The sequence below is a fragment of the Vicugna pacos genome, chromosome 13 (assembly GCF_048564905.1).
Source record: "Vicugna pacos chromosome 13, VicPac4, whole genome shotgun sequence".
NCBI lineage: Eukaryota > Metazoa > Chordata > Mammalia > Artiodactyla > Camelidae > Vicugna > Vicugna pacos.
In genome coordinates, this window is record NC_132999.1 from 47790012 (window position 1) to 47808853 (window position 18842).

Consider the following 18842-nt stretch of genomic DNA (forward strand, 5'->3'; position numbering starts at 1 on the left):
CAGCATTACTACTTTTCAGGCTTTCATTACTACCATGATGGCTCATCTTTCTCTACTGACAGAAAAAATAATTACAGGGCATCTGTGTTATTAAAGTTTATAGAGACTGGTGTTCTATGAATTCTATTTCCCTTAAGATTTTAAATTCTATCTCATGCAAAAAATTTAAAACCATTATAAGAAATACATACAAATATTGCCTATTATAGGGCAGTGGGATATAACAGTAAAAAGATCTTGCCCTCCTTAAGTTTATATTCTTATTAGGAAATAAAATGACAGAAGATATAAAATGTATATATGTGCAATAATGCTATATTAAATTTCTACTTAACATCACAGGAAAAAAAATAGAACATCATTTTTGGCATTGTTTAATTCTAGAGGAATTTATCTCCTACACCTTAAGAATCTCAAAACTAATTAAGTTCATGTTTTGTCCTTCATTCTTAAAGAGGAGGGAGGGAAGGACTGTGTTATTAGCACATTTTGAGCTTCAAGTGGTAACAACATGATAACATCACAAAAATTCTTCCCATAAACTTTAAAGTGACATTTAACAAATGTCCTTGAAACATTAGGAAAACCCTCTTTAAAACATAATAATGATTTCTATATTTTGATACCAAATAGGAAGAAAATAATTGGCTTTATTTATTTAGGATATGGCTTCTGTTTTCTACTTCAACAAACTGCTTCTCATATTTCCTATGTGATACAAACTAATCTAAAGGAGATACTACCCTGTAAATCTGTTCAATCTGTTCCCAGAATACCATGCATATCAACAAAGCCTTTGTAGATAGCTTTAAATTCAGGCTTCACATCAGTAATTTATCTCATTAAATAATTATTTCATTAAACACATACCTAAACATTTTTCCCCAACAAACTGTGTTCACTTCTGTGGAAAGGAGGCTATACAGAAACTTAATGAAGTTGTCAGAAGATTTAAAACACTTTGGGAAGGCAATTTAGTATATACAGATCCTCTCCTACTCCAAGAAGTTTTCTATGCCAGGTTTTCAGTCCCTTTTCTTCTGGCACGCTATGGGGGAAATGGCTGTTAACCCATAAACACCTGAGAAGGGAGAGGAAACAAAGCAGAAGCAGGGATGAGCCATTTTAAAAAGCAGTAGGAGTATGAAGCATCAGAGCAACTAACTGTACACATACACTCTCTGGACCATTCCTTCTCCCAGCACTTATGTACAGTGTAGTCATTACTTAAAAAAAAAAAAAAACCTGGTAGTATATACTAATATAGATTAACAATGAATACTTTCATTGTATTCTACCAGGTCTCTTTGAAGGGAAAGGGAATAAAATAAAGAGAATAAGGGGTAAAAGCTGTTTGATTCCTTTATCACCTTCCCCACTCCATGACCTTGAATGTCAGTCCTATGTCAACTCTGGCAGAATTCTGGAGGCCTGTTTTCTGGAAGGGATAAAACAAATGATCTCTGGACTGGAGGATTCAAAAGGCAGTTGATGGTGGGAATATAGAATGAAAATCTGAGAGGAACTGAGTAAACATGTATAATTACTGTCGAATGCAGCAACCCTCCCAAGTCCTCATCACCCCTACCATCCAGTGATGAGAAGACTCTGAATCCTGATACTGATAGAGATGTTCTTCTACAATAGGCACAGGAGCTCACCCTGCGGTAAGGCCCAAAGGCAACCCAGCCTATGCATTTACACCTTCTAATTTAAAGCTTCCCACTCTTAATCACAAGCAGAAAGCTAATTATTACTGGACTTCAGACCAAAACTCTAACATAAAAGAGATCAAAACAAACAAAGGAAAGCAACTTTTGGGGAAAAGAGCATATGCAGGGCAAAGTAAATTTGTTGAAACAATAAAAGAATATTATGAGAGAAACATTCAGAGAATTAAAAAATCCCCTTAGAAATTAAAAACATAATAGTGGAAAAGAAAAATTTAATAGAATATAAAGATGAAGAAACCTTTCAGGAGGTACAGCTAAAGGAAAAAAGAGATGAAAATTAAAGAATTATTCCACGAGCTCCATCATCAAGAAGCTATTGGCAATCAAGAAAGAGGAAGAAATAGGATGTAGGGGAAAAAAAGAGGTAACACAGGAGAGAAGCAAAGTCCCCAGGTGAGAAAGGATACCCCATGATGACAGCTGTGTACCATACACAGATGGACATCTGTCCAGACTGGAGCTGTGTAACTCAAGGGACATACATGCTGAAGGGTGTCATCACCAAGAGCTCTGCCATTTATTCTCTTTTTTAAAATGAGAACATAGTGCCCAGGTGAGCGTGGCCTTCAGCTTGTCTTGAGTAAATTCTAGCAAATTTTTTCTCAAAATACTGAGTTGCCTAATGAGTTCAGAACACTCATTTCACCACACAGAAGTGTTCTTTAATCTATTCCTGAAAGCTGTAGGTAGAACATGGTCAACTTTGGAGAGATCACAGAGCTGCTCAGTCCCTCTGATCATTCTTCTGCCAAATGTCCAAGCCCTGATCCACACTGCAGTCCTGCCCAATACAATTTCCAGGACTGTCTTGACTCTGTTCATGACTTCCACCAAAGAGACTGTGTGAACATCAGGAAACTAAAGCAAGTATGACATCGATCCCTGGGATCCCCAAGATCCTTTCAGGAGTCCAGAGGTATAACTATATACTTAATAATACTAAAGAATTAGTTCCTTTTTTTCACTGTGTTGACACTTGTGCTGAGGGTACAAAAGCAATGGTGAGCAAAACTCCTGGTACCTTTGCACAAATTGAGGCAGCGGCGCCAAACTGTAGTAGGACTCATATTCTTCACCACTACATAACTGCAGTTAAAAATAATGCTGGTTTTAATTTAAGAATGTCCTTGAGAAAGCTGTAAACAATTCTTAAATAAGTCTCAAGACTTCTGTACATGTTACTATTCTGTGTGACCAAACAGTAAGTATGCACAAAGCATATACTTAAGTACAAGAGTAAGTTACCTTCAGGAAAGGCACTTGAGTGAGTTGCAAGCTGAACTAGCCAGTATTTTTTCATGAAATACCATTTTTACTGGGAAGATTGAATGACAAACTATGTTATTTCGGCTTAAATATTCCAGATAGTTTCTCAAATATGAATGAAGTAAGCCTGTCACTACAAATAGTACTTGTTGCCAGTGACATAGGTCAAGCTTCCAGGAGAAAATTAGAATTTTGGAAAACATTTCACCAGAGTGAGCTTATCAGCTTCCCAATATTAAAGACTTTCCTATGAGACCAGTGGTGAGATTAACAAATGTGATTTTAAAATATTATATAATAAAATGTGTAAATATCTGTCCATGTAAGAAACGTTCCAGAGGCCTTTAGGCCTGTCTCACTAAAACTTGATGGTTAAGGTGGGGAGAGTACAGCTCAGCGGTAGATTGTGTGCCTAGTATGCACGAGGTCCTGGGCTCAATCCCCAGTACCTCCATTAAAATAAATAAATTAATAAATAAACATAATTACCCACCCCCCAAAAGAACTTGATGGTTAAAAATCCCTCACTTTTATTTCTAGAATGTAACAAATAAGTCTTTTCCACTGTATCTACATAACTCTTAGCTAATCTAATCATAACAAAAGTCTTGGCCCGTCTTCTAGAGCTCCTTCTTAGAAACAAACTCATTTTACATTCAGAATTCTTTTTGTCAGATGGCACTGAATGGACCATTACTCAGTAACCAAATTCTAATCACATGTATGTTTTGTAAGCAAATTATGAAAAAACCCTACAAACTATTATGCATAAAATAAGCTAAAGTGGTATTGTACAACACAGAGCATATAGCCAACATTTTAAAACAACTATAAATGGAATATAACCTTTAAAAATTTTGAGCCACTATACTATATTGTACACCTGTAATTTATATATTATTGTACATCAACTAGACTTCTATAAAATAAAATAAAAATTAAAAAAAAGAAAAAACCAGCATAACATTTAGAAAAAAGAATGGAGGAGTCAGAGGAGCCTGGTTGTTAAATACATAACTATGAATCATTTCCATTTTTTTCAGAAAACCACATTATGAATATAAATGTTAATTTACAAATTCTAAGATTTAAAATGTAAGAGGAAAAAAATTTCACTAGCACAGAAGACAAACCTTTTTCCATATTAGTGGTCAAAAGCATATTCCCATTTATATTTCCACTGACCACTAGCCACCTGCAACTTTCACAGCAACTTAGCCTTTGCTGTTCTCTAGTAAATATAAGTTATATTTAAATTTAAGTTAAATTTAATTATTTTAATAAGTTTAATTAATTAGATTAGATTAAATTTAAGTTATGCTTAAGTTAGGTTAGGCGGTCACTCAGAAGGGAAAAAACAGTATTTTCTGTAAAAACCTTTGAAGTTTCATACATTACTCTAGCTTATCATATGGACATGTTCTTTAGGATTTGTCACCAGGCAACTACACCAACTCAATTTACCAAACTGTTTATTAATGATGCTCTTAAGAATTAACTTGAGCGGGGAGAGTATAGCTCAGTGGTAGGTTGTGCAGCTTAGCATGGACAACGTCCTGGAGTCAATCTCTAGTACCTCCACTAAAAAATAAAAATAAATAAATAAACCTAATTAGCTTCCCTGCACCCCTCCAAAAAAGAATTAACTTGGTAATGAAACTACAAATTTCCGAATTAAGTACTGACTGCCCTCTAGTGTTCACAGTAAGTTTCACTGATAAGCTAGATGTACTGTAAAGTACACTTCAGGGTTAAAAAAAAAAAAGTCCTAAAGAAGCCATTTAAGGTCATTAAAATCAGAGAAGAAATTCTGATTCAGCAAGGTTTCAATAGCAGTCTTGTCAAAGCAAGAAAACAGCTATTAATCTGAGCTATCTGATTACTTGTACCAGTAGCCCAAGAAGTCTAATTTCAGTCCTCTCTGGTAATTGTGCAAGAGTAGAATTTAAACTTGGTAACATTTTTACTACACTTCAAGTTACAGTGGCATAAAAAGATTCAGACTCTTCCCTCTTCAGTGAAGAATCACAGAGTGCTTGAATCAAAATCTGCCTCCAGCATGCTGAGGTAAAACAAGGAAAACTGTCCCTGGTTCTTTTTTCCGGCTGATGTATATTTTAAGTAGGAAGTACTTCTCAGCTAGTCTTCCAAGTCTATAATATGTCTGTCTTTTTTTTTTTTAATGGTGGTATCGGGGATTGAACCCAGGACTTTGTACATGCTAAGGATGTGCTGTGCCATTGAGCTATGCCCACTTCCCTGTTTGTTATATTTTTTTTAATTTTTATTTTGCAAGGGAGGGGGGTAAATTCAGTTTATTTATTTTTTAAGTGGCGGTAGTGGAGATTGAACCCAGGACCTTGTCCATGCTAAGCATGTGCTCCACCACTGAGCTATACTCTCCTTCCTCATCATTTGTTTTTAATTGAATACCCTAGACTTTGAAACTATAGTCAATAGAAAAATACAGTTCAACACACAGTGAATGACTTTTTAGTCAAGAAGGTAGATAACTAAATCTTTGTGTATCTAGATTTATATTCCCTTAACCATGTTGTTCAATACAGAATTTAAAACTTATTATTTTAACTTGCCAAATGGTTCTTTGTTTTGTTTAAAGTAACTAACATTCTAGAGCAGCAGGTCTCAAAGTATGGTACAGGGACCACTGGGGATGCCTCATAGCAAGGTCAGAATTATTTTTATAATACAAAAACATTGTCTTCTCACTCTCATTATCTCCAAACCGTATAGTCAATTCTCCAGAAACTACATGGTATGTAATAACAAAACAGACTGAATGCAGAAGCAGATATGTGAATCCAGCTGTCTTCTATTAAACCAGACATTAAAGAGATTTGCAAAAATGTAAAACAACGCCACTCTTCTTGTTAATTTTTTTTATTTTGGGAGATATTTTTCATAAAAAATCTTTTTTATGTAGTGTATAATGGGTTTATTAACTATTTTTAGATGAATTAATGTTTTTAAAATGTCTCCATTTTAATTTGTAACATAGCAATATCAATAAATATAAGTCATACAAACAAAGCTCTCTGGGGCCCTCAATTATATTTAAGAGTATAAAGGGATTCTGAGGCCAAAAGGTTTGAGAACCAATAAACTAGAGAGTTTGGCATATTAAACATGAAAAAAAAATCACTTTACTCTCAAAGCTTTAATGGAGGAAAGGGTAAAACACAAATATCATTTACTAAGAAAAATGTAGGAGATACTCACCAAATGGATCTTCCATGCCACTACCAACTAGTTTAGGGAGATGGGATAGAGTTTCTAAAAAGAGAAAAAGATAAATGATATACTTTGAACTTAAAACCCAACACCGTTTATATTTCTTAAAAAATAAACCCAATTCAGTAATAGTGATTATAGTTTAAAATTGGAACATTATAGAAATTCACAACTTATTGAGAACACTGTCGACTAGGATTTATTTTAAGGAGGCTGACATACAGAGACATAATATAAAAATGGCATAAAACATTTAAGGCTAATTTTCATTTTAAAATAGACATCATTCAAGTTCCTTTCCAATCTCCATCTTGAATTTACTAGAGTGTAAGGCTAGTGGCAAATTTTAAATTTATTCTATTTTATTTTTTAGGGAGATGGAGGGAGGTAGAGAGGGAGGAGGAGAGAGAGGACTGAAAAAGGCAAGTTTTTAATGCAAAAAAAAAAATCCCCCAGTAAACAAACAAAACCTACAGAAATTCATATAAACTCCTGGGAAAGGACACGAGGATATCAGAGAAGGAAGATGTGCTGTGCCTAATAAGGTCAGAAAGGAACTATAACCCAAGGGAGCTGTAAGACTTAGCCAACATGTATGGGAAAGGGCCAGGGGAGCGCAAATGTAACTGAATTCTGAGGCAGCTTGAACATAAGGACCAGAACATAAGGTCACTGGTCACTCTCCCAAGATACAGGATTTAACATCCTGGAAAAAACATCAGAATATGATATGAACTTACCACTAAGATGGTTCCTAAAAGCTAGGAAAGTCATAGCCCATGATAAGTAAAGTAGCAGTGCCAAAACTGCTGTGAAAGTGATGCTGGGAAAAATGGACAGCTATATGTAAAAGAATGAGATTAGAACATTCTCTAACACTATACACAAAAATAAACTCAAAATGAATTACAGACCTACATGTAAGATCATACTATAAAACTCCCAGAGGAAAACATAGGCAGAACACTCTTTGACAAAAATTGCAGCAATATTTTTTTCAAACCAGCTTCTAGAGTAAAGGAAATAAAAGCAAAAATAAACAAATGGGACCTAATCAAACTTATAAGCCTTTGCAGAGCAAAGGAAACAATAAACAAAATGAAAAGACAACCTACATAATGGGAGAAAATACTTGCAAATTACATGACTGACAGGGCTTAATTTCCAGAATATACAAACAGCTCATAGAACTCAGTAACAGAAAACCAAAACCCAACTGAAAAAAGGGCAGAAGACCTAAACAGACATTTCTCCAAAGAATACATACAGATAGCCAATAGGCACATGAAAAAAATGCTCAACAGTGCTAATTATTAGACAAATGTAAATCAAAACTACAGTGAATTATCACTTCACACCAGTCAGAATGGCAATCATTAAAAAGTCCACAAAAAATAAATGCTGAAGAGGGTGTGGAGAAAAGGGAACCCTCCAACACTGTTGGTGGGAATGTAATTTGGTGCAGTCACTATGGAAAACAGTATGGAGATTCCTTAAAAAACTAAAAATAGATTTACCCTATGATCCAGCAATCCCACTCCTAGGCATTTATCCAGAGGAAACTCTAATTTGAAAAGATACATGCACCTCAATGTTCACAGCAGCACCATTTACAATAGCCAGGACATGGAAGCAACCTAAATGTCCATCAACAGATGACTGCATAAAGAAGTTGTGGTATATTTATACAATGGGATACTACTCAGCCATAAAAAAGAATAAAATAATACCATTTGCAGCAACATGGATGGACCTGGAGATTCTAAGTGAAGTAAGCCAGAAAGAGAAAGAAAAATACCATATGATATCACTTACATGTGGAATCTTAAGAAAAGGACACAAATGAACTTATCTACAAAACAGAAACACACTCACAGACATAGAAAACTTATTGTCACCAAAGAGAAGAGTGGGCAATAAATTAGGAGTTTAGGATTTGCAGGTACAAACTATTATACACAAAACAGACAAATAACAGGGTCCTACTGTACTGTACGCGGAACTATATTCAATATCTTGTAATAACCTATAATGGAAAAGAATATATCATTATGCTGTACACAGAAACTAATACAACATTGTAAATCAACTATACTTCAATTAAAAAAACAAAACCAAAACTGTGACCCTCTCCTCCTAGTTAAACACAGCCCTTCTGTCACCACTAAGCAGCATGAATCAGCTTTAAAACAGAGGTGTGGCTCAATGATAAGCAAAAGTACTCTCAGGAAATATCAGTTATAAAGGACAGATCTCAGCAAGGGCAATTCATCATCAGTAAGCATGACAAAGTCTATACCCAGAAAATTGTAGCCCTGTTTCTTCTTGGCATTATATACATCACATTTTGAGAAAATCCCCCAGAACAAAACATGCTTTTAAAAGCTATAGTATGGGAGCATATAGCTCAGCGGTAGAGCACCTGCCTAGCATGCCCGAGGACCTGGGTTCAATCTCCAGAACCTCCATTAAAAAAGGAAATAAACCTAATTACTTCCCCTGCCCCCTTAAAAACTACAGTATTCAGTGATATAATGTATCAAATCTTTTTAAAAAATAATTTTGGCAGTAAACATTAGCTATGATGAGAATACTATTTTTAAAAATCTCCAAATATAGTTTTATCCCAAAACTAAAAATAAAAAGAAATGAAATTTATATTTGTCAACTTTAGCTTTTAAAACAGTTACATGATTAAGGCACATGAAAAGATAAATGGCAATGATGAGGGAATTCACTGAAGAAATACAAATGTCTAATAAACATGAAAATATGTTCAACCTGATTACTAATAAGGAAAATGTGAACATACACTGAGTTTTGTTCTGGTTTTTCTTACCTATCAGAATGGCTAAAAATTTGAAGATTTAAAGTTTTGATGAGAGAAGAAGGGGAAAAGTAAAGATATCGATCAAAAGGTATAAGATGAATATGTTCTGGAGACCTAATGTACAGCATGATGACTACAGTTAATAATAACGTTTTGTATACTTGAAATTTGCTGAGAGTAAATCTCAAGTGTTCTCAACACACACACACGGTAATTGTGTGAGGTGATGGATATGTTAATTAGCTTGATGGTGGTAATCGTTTCACAATGTATATGTACATCAAAATATTTCACTGTAAACCTTAAATACATATAATTTTATTTGCCAATCATATCTCAAGCCAGAAAAAAATAAAAATAAAATGTCTAGCATTGGTGGTATTCAATTAATGAATAATGCTAATGTACAGAAAAGTATTCTCATACATTGAATAACAGGTAATTTGACGTATCTTTTTGGAAAACATTTTGGCAGTACTAGTCAAATTTGTAAACCTCTGACCCAGCAATTCTACTTCTAAAGTACAGATACACTAGACTCAACAGTATTTTTTATAATGGCAAAAATTGGGGATACCTGAATGTCCGTCAGCAAGAAAATGGTTAAAGTATGAAATCTTCATACATTGAATACTATGCAGACATTCAAAAGAGTGAAGGATATCTATTATGCTCTGACATAAAGCGATATACTCATTTTGTTGAATGAAAAGAAGAAACAAGTTGCAGAAGGAAAGGTAGGATTATAAGAGTACTCACCAAGAGGGTTAATTAGTGGTTAACTCTCTGTGGAAGTTTGGAGGGGACAAGAGTGAGAGTAAAACAGAGACAGTAAGGTGATGATAAGGACTTTGGCTTTTTATTTTATATATTACCTGCATTTTTTATTGTATATTTCCTTTACAATTAAAAATCATTTTTAAGATTCACAGACCAGAATTAATCATCTTATTTCTTCTCCTGGAATACTTGAGACTAAAGTTGGGGTTCAGGCAAGAAAAGTTTCTTTTTAATAGATGAAGTTTAGTTAAATATATCTATATAGTGTTAGAAATGAAGTAAAAATGATCAATTGAAAGAATGACTTAAATGGGTTAAAAAAATAGTTTCACGTATGTTGGATCATATATCAAGTATGAATATTTCCTCATGAAATAATATTTAGGAATCACTATTTACAGGAATTTAATGTGGCATAATTGATATTTAGGAGGTTAATGTGTTTAATCTTTTTGAAAAAGAAGTTGCTCAACAACTACTCCTTAATCTTTCCCTTTCTGATCTGCCCTCCAAAAGCCCTAACAACACTAAAATATTTAATTTACCAAATCCTATAAAACTTTTATTAAATAATCCTTAACATAAGCACCCTGAAGATACTTAAATGCTTGCTTTTCTAATTCACTCAAATGGTGTCTTTGCTCCAGAGAGTTAAAGAGCTTCTGATCTTTTACAAAATAAAACAAACGTAAGCACAAAGAGGAAATAGTTTAAAAAATATGAAGAAATAAGCCAGACACAAAAGGACAAATACATGATTCTGCTTATACGAGGAACCTAGAATAGGCAAATTCAGAGAGACAGTAGAATAGAGGTTGCCAGGGGCTAAGTGGGGAGGACAACGTAGAATAGTTATTTAACGGGTACAGAGTTTGGGATGTTGAAAAAGTTTGGAAATGGATATTGGTGATGGCTGCACAGCATTGAGAATGTACTTAATACCACTGAATTGGACACTTAAAAACAGACTTCTCATTTACCTTACACCACAGTATACAAAGACATATTCATTTAACAGAATGGTCCTAGTGGGCTGTGGCTACAATGGAAGGATGAAACCCCTCTCTCATTATACAAAGATATCCCAGAAGCCAATCATCTCTTACCTAATTCTATGTAAGCATGTAGAATATATAAAAGGCTGTTTGTAAAATACCCAATCTTAATGGTATCACCACTAGGTAAGAAACACTGTCATTTTTTAATACTTCAACAAACATGCAATCACATCCTGAATCATAATGCTCTCTCTCAAATTTAATTCAGAGGAAGGACCAGGAGGCAAAGCTGGGTAAGGGCAATCAAAAGGAAGTGAAAAGTACTCTTCACACCTTCTAACTGATTCTATCCAGCTACTCTTTGGTATCTACCGGAAGTATTTTTAATAGGGATTTATCCACGAGGGAGAGGGGACACTATTATAGGTTATTCTCCCCCTTTCTACCTGTCACCCACCTGAGGAGGGGAAAAGTATTCCAGGGCTCCAATTTTTAACAATAAACAATCAATCCACCCAAAGAACAACCATTTCTATATTTTATTCTTATTTACCTTAGACTGGTAAATAAGAATAAAATATATCAACAATTATATGAGAAAGATACTTTATTTTTTCTTATCCTTGATCCTTTATAAAGTGAAGATTTTTAATTTCTAATGGCCTAGGTAAATATTAGTAGTGCAAGATATCTTCCAAAGTTTAATATCTTCACAAAACAATTAGTACTAGGAATAACTGGCAGCATTACGAAAAAAAATTAACTTAGAACATTTTTCCCATACATCAAAATTTATTTTTCCAAAAGTTAAAAAAGGAGAGAGAGAAGAAATCAATATTTGTTCTACCTATGGAGAAATAACTTTCTAAGAATGGAAGAAACACAAGAAACTGCAAAGGAAACAGTAAATAGCTATGGAATGAAATATTTAGATTCCTGTATAAAACAAAACTAAACTAAAAATGAGTATTACAGACTAGGGAAAATCTTTTAATAAACTTGAAAATAAATTAATACCTATAATAAAAGACTTACAAAAGTATCTTAAATTATAAAGACCTAATCAGATGAAAGAGCAAAACACAAGAACAGAATTTACAGTCATATGAAAAAATGTCTTTTTAAAAAACTAGGTCAACAGCTTTATTGAAAGAGGAGAGCAGAGCCCCTCTCCTGCTATTGGTCCTGGCAGTGTTGGCCTCAGACTGAGCATCCAGGCATCTTGCAGCTTCAGAGCTTGACTTTCTTAATAATTAAAATGTTAAAGCAATTATGCATGATTTACAATTATTAAACTAGAAATATACATATTTTAAAATACTAAAATCCATTATTAGTAAGACTCATTGTCAATAAACAAATACCACAGAATATTGATATTTGCAAACTATTTGGCAGTACAAATCAGGCACAAATATTCATACCTGCTAATCCAGTAATTTCATTTTTAAAAAGTTACATGGTACAAAGACCTATGTGGCAGCATTATTTGTAATAGTTAAATAAATTGAAACGAACAACGTAAGAATCCTTAATTCAGTTTATTTTCATAAATAGGTACTATTTAGTGGGGAGAATAAAGAAGTAAATAAGCTACAGAGGGAAAAGAGCCCTGTAGAAATATGGACAAAGTGCTCTGGGATCACTCAAGGTAAGGATGAATCATTAACCTTTTATGCCAGTTTCTGACACTGTATTTCCAAACCAAGTACAAAGAAGAGAGTAAGCAGCTGGGTAGGGAGAATCAAGTATGCTGGTTATCAGCTAGATGGCACCTGCAGGGTCAAGGTGGGCTAAGACAGTTCTACGTAAGAAATTATGTTGCATTCCATCAGAATCAGTCAACCACAAAGAAAAAAACAATCAAGCAATGCACTTAAGTTCTATAAGATATCATAACATTGTTATCTACCCTTAAACAAAATATATTTCAAAAATACTGGAAATTTAGCTAACAAGTTTACATTTAAGAGAATGAAAAAGAATCTTTACCAAGGAAGGTTTTTTTTTAAAAGTCAGATTTGATTCAAGATTAGATTTGATTTTGAATGTACACCTGAAAAAACACCCAGCAACATTATATACTATGAATAAATGTCTAAATTCAATGCACTGACTGTGTACACCTTGAGAGGTTTCCCTTACCACTAAGTACTCAGGAACTGAAGGACACACTTCAAACCAGTGCTGGCTCCCTCACAGCACTGATAATGGTACTACCCTATTTTTCTTTGCCAGGTATAATATCTTTTCTTAAATTTATTAAACACTAAACAGTTCACAAACACTTGTCACATACATTATCTCATCTGACACTTCTGAAGAAATGGTTACTATCCCTAATTTTATAAATGAGGAAACTAAAGTGTAAAGAGGTTAGCTGACTTGGATATTCACAGCCAAGAAGCGATGGAGCTAGAACTAGAATCCAGGTTTTTACACTCCAAAGGTAGTAAATACATTATACTGAGTAAATACATCAGAACTGTCAAATTGTCAAAACAAATACCTGGTGCTTTAAACAAAATAGAGAAGTGAAACTGAAAATCAAGCTTGAATCTGAAAGCTATATGGTTTCAACCATCTCGTCCCTAAAAATCAGTCACTGAACACATTTCCTCTCCTAAAACTCCTTGGAATATCATAAAATCCTAGAATTTGAGAAATCGACTAATTGAGACCCTTTTAGAGATGAGAAAATTGAAGCAAAAGACTTGCGACTTGCTCTGAGCCTCCCACTGCAATACAGTGTGTCTTCGAAGGAACGCATCAACGGTAGTATTCAAGAAATGTCTGAGAATGGAGAAGACAGAATGGATGGCCTATTGGATGGTTTGTTTGATCTCAGTTGGGCCCAAACTGTGGCTTAGCTGCCCTTTTGCTCATCTCTGGTTGGCTCCATTACCTTTTCCATGACTCCTATTTCAAACTTTAACACCCTCTGAAGTCCTCTAGCCCACCCTATCCTATTATTATTCTGCAGCTAACTTATTTCTTCAGAAAAATTAAAAAGAAATCATTAGACATTAACAGACCCTACATAAGGTAGAAATTATGACTCTGAGCTTTGAAGCTGAACTATATCTGGGTTCCAGATCTCTTCAATTACTTTAAAGTGCCTCTGGGAAATTTAGTTAATTTCTCTGAGCCATACTTTCTTCAACTGTCAAATGGAAATGCCCACCCACTCTACATAATTTTTGTAAAATTAAATGAAATAGCACACAGGAAAGTTCCTAGATCAGTGGCTGAGTGTAGAATAGGCAGTTAGTAACTCACTCCAATTTCAACTTCCACCTCCATCACTTCCAAACACATCTTCTCCTATTCTTTCTTTCTGTTTCCTTTTCAAGAGTCACCTCTTTAGGAGTTTTAGATTTTATTTCCTCCCAAACTTTCCTTATTATCTCCCCTTTATTTTGTGCAGATTTTTAATATCTGCCTCTCTGATAGCTCCTTTTCCCTTACTTTCAAACATGTCAAATCTCTCCCATTCTTTAAAATCAAAACAAAACCCCAAAAAAGGCCCTCAATCCTGCCTTCTATTTAGCACTTACTCTAAATATGCTCCTGAACCCTCTAACCTACCCTGAAGATAGCAAGCAATTACCTGTCAAAACAGATCAGATTATGCCAATTACCTGCTTAAAAACTTCTGATGGTTTAGCAATTCCCTAATCATAAAGCCTGAAGTCTTTAACGAAGCATTCTAAATCCTCCTCAGCACACAGCCACCAATCTTTCCTTCCACCAGCCACTGCACTTTTCAACTACTCAGCCCCACTGGTCCAGAGATCCCTAAGTATTCCATAGCTTCCTAAAATGATATGCATATGTTTGCTTCTGTGCAGTTTTCTGGGGTAAAAAATCTATTGCTATTCTCAAATTTTCTAGAGGGGGTACCTGAACCAAAAAATGTTAAAAACCAATTGCAATACCTCCTAACCATGCCAGACTCTTCACTCTTCCCCAGACACGTTCCCTATACTTTCACATCTCCATTCCTATGCTCAAACTGCTCCCTTTGGGTGAAATAACCTTTATAATAACTGTTCTTATTCATCACTCAAGAATAAGCTCCAAAATCATGTCCTCCGTAATGCCTTCCTTCACTGTCTACCAAAACAATCATTCAGTCCCTCACTTCTATTATAACACACCCCTATTTAACACTCACCACACTATTAGGTGGTGTAACATTGTAAGCTTTTCACGGCGGAAGCTATATACCTTCACATCTTTGTCCTGCCAGAACATAACCCAGATTCTAGCACACAAAGAGCAAAACAAACAAAAATCTGCTAAATAAAAGAACCATTCCGCATTTGTGTTCTGGTATTCTCCACAACTGCCCCTGCCCATTTGTTACTTACTCAGTTAACAAACATTTAAAAAGTTCCAATGAAATACCTGATGCTGTGTGCTGAGCATAAGAATGCAGACTAGGACACAGTCCCTAACATTAAGAGATTTAACTGTGACAACACAGAATAGTCTTATTTGATAAGTGCTATTTAAAAAGTCTACATAAAGGGTTATGGTAGCCCATGTGAAGACGTGACTAACAGTCACAGAAGGTTTAACAATGAGACATCAGGGTGGGAAGGGACAGACTGGGAGTTCGAGATTTGTAGATACTGACAGATATATATAGAATAGATAGACAAGTTTATACTGTATAGCACAGAGAAATATATACAAGATCTCGTAGTAGCTCACGGTAAAAAAGAATATGAAAATGAATATATGTACATTCATGTATGACTGAAAAATTGTGCTGTACATCAGAAATTGACCCATTGTAAACTGCCTATAATTAAAAAAAAAAAAAAACCAATGAGACATCAGACTCTCTCAGACCAGAGTCCATTCATTGTCTCTTTATTTTTAATTTTTTTAACATTTTTGTTGATTTATAATCATTTTACAATGTTGTATCAAATTCCAGTGTGTAGAGCACAATTTTTCAGTTATACATGATGTCTCTTTCTTTATAAACAACATTTCTTCCAAATGCTCCTTTTCCAGTTCTAACAGTTGTAACAGTAACTTACCACGGGAATGTGAAGGGTACAATGCAACCAAATTTTAATCCTACTAGCTTCTGGAAACAATTCCACAAGCTAAGTAGAACAGGAATCATTACACCCATGTTAAAGATGAGAATACTAAAGTTCAAAGAGCTTACTGCTCAAGATTGCACAGTAAATAAAAGAGGATTTATTTAGTACTTATTAACAGTCTTACTCCTCCCTTTTACCCTCACCCCCACCTGCTGCCCCCATCAGTTTTGTTTTCACTGCTTTGTCTTCAGGGTCTACAAAAGTGTTTAAAACACAACAGGCTTTCAATAAATATTTGTTGATTGAATGAATGGTTGAATTGATTTTAAAATAGAGTAGACCAACAGCAAAAAACACATAGAAAAAAAAGCCCCTTCCCACTATGATGGCATGATAAATGAGAGATTTATAACAGGCTTCTACTAGTTAGGAAGGCTAGACTAATTGTATTGATTCAATTCCATTGGCATGTAATGCATTTTACCTAAGAAGAATTTAACTGAGAGAGGTGAAGTAGGTTTATATTTCTGATGTCACATTCATTGCATGTACTGACAGAAATCCAAGGCTTAAACTGCAAGTATGAAACTGATCTGAAGTTTTTATTAAAAGTGAAAACTAAGAAAGCACTTTCTTAAGCCTTGACTCTTTGGCTAGAGAAGTATCTGAATTTCAGTTCTTTCTTCCAATGTTAGTTTCCACAGCCAAAGCTGCTGTATACATGTCCTCCAACATATTTCTTAATATACCTTTAAGCAAAGATTAGTCAAAATCTTTTAGTAAGTAAAACTTTCAATAACCATTAGTTAAAACCACAGCCCAGTAACTCACTACCCTTCCACACCCAGGGCTCCATAAAACTGCCATTCTGCCTAGGGACAAGGTAATCACAGCATACAGTAAGACAACGTGACAGAACCAATGTTCAGTATGTCTCATGGTTCAGTACGACACTGTTAATGGTTCTCAAAACTTCAGATCCTTCCAGATTAGTCTGCTCTGATGGAAAATATTTCCATTATTTAAATTTCAGCAAATCACAAGCTGTTGGTAGTGTTATGATAAATAATTGCACTAGGTGTGAGGTAACGGAAAGAGCATTGGATTTGGAATATGGTTTGCTAGTTTCTAACTAGGTTAACTGTGTGACCTCGGGCAAGTCACTTAACATTTCAGAGGCTGAAAATTTAATATTCATCCACTGTTAAAATGGGAGAACAATCATCTCACAGAATTGTAGTGAGAATTCAATTACATAACGGATATGAACTGTTCTTAAAAAATAACGCTGATAGTACTGTCATGTTTAAACAAATAAGTAACAGCCAACTTTTAGAGTAATCCTGTGGATGCTTCTTCAAAGCATGGCTAGAAAAACACAAACAATCCCCACTTCATTGATGGATTAAAAATTGAAGAACAACTTTATTAAAGACCTCCATCCCTATATAATATTGCTAACAATCTGGGATTCTCAGTAAATCATTTCCATTATGATATCAAACAAAGTAATAAAGTACAAAGAACTTTGCCTACCTAACTTTGGTAACCTTCCCTGATTCATGTATAAGGGTCTTGGTTGTCCTCATTTCAGAGACTTGAAAGACTAATCTATTTTTCAAAAGGAGTATCTGCAATGGCTTTTAAAAAGCTTTACCTAAAGCTGAACCTAGTAATGCAGTCTTCCAACGGGACATACATAAAGCTACTACTAGCAAAATATGATCACACAATTCACTGGTTGCAGTAAGAATCTACTGCCTCTCCTCCATCAACTGGCTTCACTTCTATTATTTCTGTTGCTTTCTAGAAGCCACTAGGTTTCTGGTTTCTCTATAAAGCAGATGCTTCTATTAATGGACATTTGCTTTCAACTTTTTGTCTTAAGCAGAAGAAATAAGATAAGGATTTTAGGGGGACAAGGGGGCGAGGAACTGTGCGGCTGGATGAAATACAGTCGTCTTTTTCTGCATGCAGTGAATGAAGAGACTGCTCGTTGCCCTATAAATAAATCACTTTCTCTCCGAGATTCTAGAGGTGTGTGAACTACCATTCTGCCCATCCGCATTGGTTCTTTGATACTCTGATCACAGCTGCGACCCATAGAGATATGGCAGCAAATTTGATCCCTTCCCGGTTTCCCGAGGAGGGGGTGCTCACTTCTTTCCCACAGGCCCAACCCTCTAACCGAGAAAAATGCCTGGAGATTAGTGCATTGAAGCCACCCGGGGCTGACGTTTAAAAGTTGGACAATAACCTCGAGGTTTTCAACAGAAACTCCATCTGTCTCTGCTTAGCTCCAAAGCCTCAGGTCTGCCCAGGTGGGATGCAGAGGTATGAAGGACGGCAGGTTTGAAAAATGGACTTTGACCCGACCTGTTACCGTAACCGGATCCCCAGGGACCGGCCCCTTCAGGGTCTGGCCCAGCGGACTCCCCCGAGGAGGCGACTCCTTGCCCGGGCACAAAGGGGTGCAAAGCAGCCCAGACAAAAGGGCCCCGCCAAGTCGCGGGAGGCGGAGAGGGCGAGCCTGCGCGGGACGCGCCACAGGCGGAGAAGCCACCGCGAACTGTTGTAGGCGGACGGGGGAGGCGGCGGCTGCCCGGCCCGCCCCGCCGTGGCCCGAAGCGACCACGGCCCGGCCGTTACCCAGGCCCGCACCGCGACCCCCTCGCGGAGCCAAGAGCGCGGCCCGAGCCTACAAGGCGCCCGCAGCCCGACCCCGCGCACTTCCCGCTCACTTTCCCTTGCTCGCCGAACTCACCGGGGCGCAGCCGCTGCCGCCTCCTCAGGCTCCACAGTAGTTTCCTCCGGAAATCCTACCTGGCCCGCCGGCCGCCGGGAGGCAGCCAGAGCCTTTGGCCCCCAGGAGGTGGGTATAGGGAGCGGGCCGGACAGTGATGGGTAGGAAGTGCAGCCC

At 36.1% G+C, this 18842-nt stretch overlaps 1 protein-coding gene across 1 annotated transcript in view; it reads right to left on the reverse strand.

Moving 5' to 3' along the window:
* The window catches only part of PHACTR4 (phosphatase and actin regulator 4), a 74608-nt gene extending 55766 nt beyond the window's left edge, over positions 1–18842 (reverse strand). Inside the window, exons 1-2 of the mRNA XM_015240477.3 lie at positions 18687–18842; positions 6240–6293 (exon numbers count right to left, since the gene is read on the reverse strand). Of these exons, the coding sequence (XP_015095963.2) occupies positions 6240–6255 (16 nt within the window). The 5' untranslated portion in view covers positions 6256–6293; positions 18687–18842. The remainder of the gene's footprint in view (positions 1–6239; positions 6294–18686) is intronic.